The sequence below is a fragment of the Cetorhinus maximus genome, unplaced genomic scaffold (assembly GCF_964194155.1).
Source record: "Cetorhinus maximus unplaced genomic scaffold, sCetMax3.hap1.1 HAP1_SCAFFOLD_2341, whole genome shotgun sequence".
Taxonomy (NCBI): domain Eukaryota; kingdom Metazoa; phylum Chordata; class Chondrichthyes; order Lamniformes; family Cetorhinidae; genus Cetorhinus; species Cetorhinus maximus.
Window position 1 is genome coordinate 15001 of NW_027598280.1, and position 7408 is coordinate 22408.

Consider the following 7408-nt stretch of genomic DNA (forward strand, 5'->3'; position numbering starts at 1 on the left):
TTTGTGTGTGTGAGAGTTAGTGAGTGTGTGTGTGTGTGTTTGTGTGTGTGAGAGTTAGTGTGTGTGTGTGTGTGTGTTTGTGTGTGTGAGAGTTAGTGAGTGTGTGTGTGTGTGTTTGTGTGTGTGAGAGTTAGTGAGTATGGTACTGAGAGGATGGGATCTAAATGCAGTTTGAGCACCGGGTGAATGAATTGCTGAATGGACATCATGAACCCACGGCTCTCTCGCTTGTGTCCACAGAGGCTGCTGACCATGGTCCCCACTGAGGAGGAGCTGGAGAAAATCCAAGAGGCACAGCAGGCCAGCCCACACCTTACCCTGGGCTCGGCAGAACAATTCCTGCTGACACTGGCTTCCATAAATGAACTACAGGCGAGACTACAGCTCTGGTCTTTCAAAATGGAGTACGACACCATGGAAAAGGTGGGATCCAGCAGCGGAAACATCTGGGCCGTTCGGGCTGTCAGGAAAATACTATAGTTTTCATAATGTTATTGGAGTTTATTGTAAGGTCGGAGTAGTGTGAGTGTGTGTATGCCTGTGTGTGTGCGTGTGTATGTGCGTGTGTGTGTGGTATGTGCGTGTGTTTATGTACATGTGTGTGCGCGCGTGTGTGTATGTGCGTGTGTGTGTGTATGTGCGTGTGTGTATGTGCATGTGTGTGCGCATGTGCGCGTGTGTGTGTGTGTGTGTGTGTGCGTGCGTGTGTGTGTATGTGCATGTGTGTGTGTATGTGCGTGTGTGTGCATATGTGCGTGTGTGTGCGTATGTGCGTGTGCATGAGTGCGTATGTGTGTGTGAGTGTGTGTGACTTTATTGAATTAAAGACAGCTAGTCTGAAGGCTTTGATGTGTCAGAAAAGAAGCTAGGTTTGAAATGTTAAATAGGTAAACATGGCTGAAGTTTTCGAATATGAGGTGTAAAGGGAACACTTGCACTTTTAGATAAACTGGAGTAATTTGAATTTCAAAAGAGGTGGTGAAATGTTACACTTGGTCAGAAGGAGCCAAGCAGTGTGTTTACTTTTCCCAAAGCTAGCTGATAAAATTGGCACAATGAAAGATTTTTATTGTTAGAGAAGTTGAGTTGAAAAGACACACTGGGCCAATGGGATTTACAATCAAAAGGGAGAAACCTGCATAAAGGAGATGAGGTTGTGTGTAAGAGGAAGGATTTCTAAGGTCTAACAAGTGTGACAAGCCTCCAGCCTCTAGGCCTCAAGTTGCTGTCTACATGGACTGAAGTGAAGAAAACTCACTTTGAATTCAACTGTTCAGGGGATCATGTTACTTTTCCTGTGTCTTTTTAAAACCTGTGTGTTTTTACTGTTGCCTTAATGGGGGAGGTGTGCCTGGGAGTTAGATTAACCAGGGGAGCTAGGAGTTATCATAGCGGCAATTTGCAAACCTACGTGCGTGCTTTAAATCTTTTTTCTTATTAATAAAGGTTGAATTTAGTTTTGTAAGAAACTTCTGAGACTCAGTGGTCTTATTACTACTGAATTCAAGGCACGAGTCTCAAAATAAATACAAATTGTAAAATTAGCTGCGGCAGTTGTTTCAAGTTTTCCCTCCGGGATTTGAACAGCTCAGCATTTACCGTGTGCGGCATCATCACAAAATTGGGGGCTCTCTGCGGGATACATTCGAAATTCCTGGATTGGTTCGGAGTCGGCGAACCTTAAGGCTACGAGCGCGGGAAGCACTTTGAATTCTGGAGTTGGCATGAGGCGTCTTTTTTAATAGGCGGCGAGGCTGCAACATGGCTTTGTCGGTCACTCAGGCTTGCCCGGGAGATGAAGGTATAACTTTGGTTGGCTCTCAAAAGGCAAACAAGCTACGTTAATGGGGTTGGCGGATAGGTTGCAATTCGGGTTACCTGCACGGTTAAGGAAATCAGACATAATTGATGGTGTAGCACCAACATTCGAAACTGGAAGGGAATGCCCGAGGGACTGAGTTCTCCAAGGGGGTGGTTCATTTGGAATGGGCTCAAATTCAGCTGTGAATGACAAAGAACTTGAGCGAGAGGCAGCGGAAAAAGAAAAAAGGAAGAGAAAGGGCATTTCAAAGGGAACCGGCAGAAAAAGGCAGGAAAGAGAAAGAGAGAGAGAGACAGAGAGTTCCAGCTTAGAACGCTGGCAGTTAAAAAAAAAGAGACACACCAGGAGGTGAGGCAGGACTGACTTCCAGATCGGAACCCAGTGGGGAGATGTTTAAATTTGTACAAGCTCTCCCAAAGTTTGAGGAAAGAGATGTTGAAGCAGTCTTAGGTTTCATTTGAGAAGATAGCCGAACAGGAAAACTGGACATTGTTGTTACAGTGCAGGTTGGTGGGTACAGCGCATGAGGTTTATGCTTCGCTGTCAGAAGAAATGTCGGTGAGCTATGTTGTGGTTAAAAATAAAAGCTATTTTGAGTGCCTGTGAGTTGGTTCCTGGGGGGATACAGGCAGAAATTTAGGAATATGAGAAAAGAGCCTGGGCAAACTTGTATTGAGTTTTGAGAGAGTAAAACAAAGTAATTTTGACTGGTGGATACGGGCATTAAAGAGAAAGGCAACATATGCAGCTCTTAGAGCGGTAATTCTTTTGGAAGAATTTGAAGATTCAATTCCTTCGGTAGTGAGAACCCATGTGGAGGAACAGAGAGTTGAAACAGTAAGACAAGCAGCAGAGATAGCTGGCAATTATGAGTTAGTTCATAGAGCTAAACCTTTCTTTCATCACCCTTCTAAATCAGAGAAGGATAGAAAGCGGGGAGGTGAAAGGAAGGTACGTACTCAGGGAAGAGTTGTAATAATGTGAGGCACATGAAGTCAGTGCATTGGAAATTACAGGGGAAGCCTGTTGGGATTATTGGGGTGCAGGAAAGTTCTGAAAGTAAAAGTACGGTTGTGATTCTGAGGTTCAGGCACAGGAAAAGCCAATGTTTTGTGTACAGGTAAAACAGGAAGATTCAGCGACAGGTAAAGAAGTGGAAATGGGTTCACAATTTACCCAAGAGAGTTCCGGGGAGCAGGTTGCAGAAATGTTTAGAGATTTTGTACACGAAGGGGAAGTCTTTCCATGTGTATAGGGTGGAGTAGGTAAAAACATTAAAATTTTAAGAGACACAGGGGCTAGTCAATCCTTAATGTTGTGGGGATAGGGATACTTGCTGTTCAGAGGGAGTATTGCAGGAGCAGGTGATAATAAGTGGGGTTCATGGAGATGCTAAGCCTATTCCATTGTGGAAGGTAAATGTAAAGAGTAGGTGGAAAACTGGTGAAGTGATTGTAGGAGGAGTGGAAAACTTGCCCATTTCAGGGGTTCAATATATTCTGGGTAATGATATAGCTGGGTCACAGATGGGGGTGATGCCTATGGTAGTTGAGCAGCCTGTAGATGTGTTTTCAATAGAAGTGTTGCAGAGAGAGCATCCTGGATTATTTCCAGATTGTGTGAGAAGTGATTACAGACTCACAGGTTGAAACACTTGAAAGAACAGGAAGTTCAAAGGCAGGGAGAGGGTGTGGAAGTCCAATTAGCTGACACTGTGTTTGATAACATTGTTCAAGAGGAAAGAACAGAGGACGAGGCAGCTGAAGTGTTTACCTCAAGGCAGTTAGTGGAGTTACAGAAAAAGCATTCGCAAACAAAACAATTCTTTCACACAACTTACTCAGAAACAGAGGCAGAATGTATTCCAGAATGTTGTTACCTTAAGGGTAATGTTTTAATGAGAAAATGGCAGCCTTATCATGCTCCAGCAAATGAAAGCTGGAGGGAGGTGCATCAGATTGTGCCACCATTTGGATATAGAAATGAGATTCTGAAGATAGCTCACGGAATTCCAATAGGTGGGCATTTAGGAATTATAAAGACACAGGCGAAAGTACAAAAACATTTTTATTGACCTGGATTGCATAGGGATGTAGTAAAATTCTGTAGAACATGTCACACATGTCAGGTGATAGGGAAGCCACAAGCAGTGACTAAGCCAGTACCTTTAATTCCAATTCCAGCATTTGAAGAACTTTTACTAGAGTCATGAATGGTTGTGTAGGACCCCCTTCCTAAGACTAAAAGTGGGAATCAGTGCTTACTGACCATAATGGACGTGTCTACCAGGTTTCCCGAAGTGATACCTTTGAGAAACATTCCAAAAAATAAAATTGTGGAAGGGTTAACTAAATTTTTTACAAGATGTGGTTTACCTAAAGAAATACAAATCATTTCAGTGTTCAAATTTCATGTCAAAGCAGTTTAAGGGAGTAATGAATAGTTTGGAGATAAAACAGTTTGAGTCAACAGCTTAATATCCTTAATCACAAGGAGCTTTGGAAAAATAGCATCAAACTTTAAAAACTATGAAGAGGGCTTATAGAAGGGGTTATCCAGAGGATTGGGAGAGGGAGTGCGACGTATATCAGAGTGTTACAGTGAGGAGTGTGGGGTATATCAGAGAGTGTTACAGTGAGGGATGTGGGGTATATCAGAGAGTGTTACAGTGAGGGGTGTGGGGTATATCAGAGAGTGTTACAGTGAGGGGTGTGGGGTATATCAGAGAGTGTTACAGTGAGGGGTGTGGGGTATATCAGAGAGTGTTACAGTGAGGGGTGTGGGGTATATCAGAGAGTGTTACAGTGAGGGGTGTGGAGTATATCAGATAGTGTTACAGTGAGGGGTGTGGGGTATATCAGAGTGTGTTACAGTGAGGGGTGTAGGGTATATCAGAGAGTGTTACAGTGAGGGGTGTGGGGTATATCAGAGAGTGTTACAGTGATGGGTGTGGGGTATATCAGAACGTGTTACAGTGAGGGGTGTGGGGTATATCAGAGAGTGTTACAGTGCGTGGTGTGGTGTATATCAGAGAGTGTTACAGAGAGGGGTGTGGGGTATATCAGAGAGTGTTACAGTGAGGGGTGTGGACTATATCAGAGTGTGTTACAGTGAGGGGTGTGGGGTATATCAGAGAGTGTTACAGTGAGGGGAGTGGGGTATATCAGAGTGTGTTACAGTGAGGGGTGTGGGGTGTACCAGAGAGTGTTACAGTGAGGGGTGTGGGGTATGTCAGAGAGTGTTACAGTGAGGGGTGTGGGGTATATCAGAGAGTGTTACAGTGAGGGGTGTGGGGAATATCAGAGAGTGTTACAGTGAGGGGTGTGGGGTATATCAGAGAGTGTTACAGCGAGGGGTGTGGGGTATATCAGAGAGTGTTACAGTGAGGGGTGTGGGGTATATCAGAGAGTGTTACAGTGAGGGGTGTGGGGTATATCAGAGAGTGTTACAGCGAGGGGTGTGGGGTATATCAGAGAGTGTTACAGTGAGGGGTGTGGGGTATACCAGAGAGTGTTACAGCGAGGGGTTTGGGGTATATCAGAGATTGTTACAGTGAGGGGTGTGGGGTGTATCAGAGAGTGTTACAGTGAGGGGTGTGGAGTATATCAGAGAGTGTTACAGTGAGGGGTGTGGGGTAAATCAGAGAGTGTTACAGTGAGGGGTGTGGAGTATATCAGAGAGTGTTACAGTGAGGGGTGTGGGGTATATCAGAGAGTGTTACAGTGAGGGGTGTGGGGTATATCAGAGTGTTACAGTGAGGGGTGTGGGGTATATCAGAGAGTGTTACAGTGAGGGATGTGGGGTATATCAGAGAGGGTTACAGTGAGGGGTGTGGGGTATATCAGAGAGTGTTATAGTGAGTGGTGTGGGGTATATCAGAGAGGGTTACAGTGAGGGGTGTGGGGTATATCAGAGAGTGTTACAGTGAGGGGTGTGGGGTATATTAGAGTGTGTTACAGTGAGGGGTGTGGGGTATATCAGAGAGTGTTACAGTGAGGGGTGTGGGGTATATCGGAGAGTGTTACAGTGAGGGGTGTGGAGTATATCAGAGAGTGTTACAGTGAGGGGTGTGGGGTATATCAGAGAGTGTTACAGTGAGGGGTGTGGGGTATATCAGAGTGTTAAAGTGAGGGGTGTGGGGTATATCAGAGAGTGTTACAGTGAGGGGTGTGGGGTATATCAGAGAGTGTTACAGTGAGGGGTGTGGTATATACCAGAGAGTGTTACAGTGAGGGGTGTGGGGTATATCAGAGTGTGTTACAGTGAGGGGTGTGGGGTATCTCAGAGAGTATTACAGTGAGGGGTGTGGGGTATATCAGAGAGTGTTACAGTGAGGGGTGTGGGGTATATCAGAGCGTGTAACAGTGAGGGGTGTGGGGTATATCGGAGAGTGTTACAGTGAGGGGTGTGAGGTATATCGGAGAGTGTTAAAGTGAGGGGTGTGGGGTATATCAGAGAGTGTTACAGTGAGGAGTGTGGGGTATATCAGAGAGTGTTACAGTGAAGGGTGTGGGGTATATCAGAGAGTGTTACAGTGAGGGGTGTGGGGTATATCAGAGAGTGTTACAGTGAGGGGTGTGGGGTATCAGAGAGTGTTACAGTGAGGGGTGTGGGATATATCAGAGGGTGTTACAGTGAGGGGTGTGTGGTATATCAGAGTGTGTTACAGTGAGGGGTGTGGGGTATATCAGAGTGTGTTACAGTGAGGGGTTTGGGGTATATAAGAGAGTGTTACAGTGAGGGGTGTGGGGTATATCAGAGAGTGTTACAGTGAGGGGTGTGGAGTATATCAGAGAGTGTTACAGTGAGGGGTGTGGGGTATATCAGAGAGTGTTACAGTGAGGGGTGTGGGGTATATCGGAGAGTGTTACAGTGAGGGGTGTGGGGTATATCAGAGAGGGTTACAGTGAGGGGTGTGGGGTATATCAGAGAGTGTTACAGTGAGGGGTGTGGGGTATATCAGAGAGTGTTACAGTGAGGGGTGTGGAGTATATCAGATAGTGTTACAGTGAGGGGTGTGGGGTATATCAGAGTGTGTTACAGTGAGGGGTGTAGGGTATATCAGAGAGTGTTACAGCGAGGGGTGTGGGGTATATCAGAGAGTGTTACAGTGATGGGTGTGGGGTATATCAGAACGTGTTACAGTGAGGGGTGTGGGGTATATCAGAGAGTGTTACAGTGAGTGGTGTGGTGTATATCAGAGAGTGTTACAGAGAGGGGTGTGGGGTATATCAGAGAGTGTTACAGTGAGGGGTGTGGAGTATATCAGAGTGTGTTACAGTGAGGGGTGTGGGGTATATCAGAGAGTGTTACAGTGAGGGGAGTGGGGTATATCAGAGTGTGTTACAGTGAGGGGTGTGGGGTGTACCAGAGAGTGTTACAGTGAGGGGTGTGGGGTATGTCAGAGAGTGTTACAGTGAGGGGTGTGGGGTATATCAGAGAGTGTTACAGTGAGGGGTGTGGGGTGTATCAGAGAGTGTTACAGTGAGGGGTGTGGGGAATATCAGAGAGTGTTACAGTGAGGGGTGTGGGGTATATCAGAGAGTGTTACAGCGAGGGGTGTGGGGTATATCAGAGAGTGTTACA

General features: G+C 45.8%; 1 protein-coding gene across 1 annotated transcript in view; it reads left to right on the plus strand.

Moving 5' to 3' along the window:
- The window catches only part of LOC144677241 (FH1/FH2 domain-containing protein 1-like), a gene marked incomplete at its 3' end in the record, with an annotated part of 15067 nt that extends 14644 nt beyond the window's left edge, over window positions 1-423 (plus strand). The window contains exon 3 of the mRNA XM_078537426.1: window positions 241-423. Coding sequence (XP_078393552.1) covers window positions 241-423 — 183 coding nt within the window. The remainder of the gene's footprint in view (window positions 1-240) is intronic.
- Between the last annotated feature and the right edge of the window lie 6985 nt (window positions 424-7408).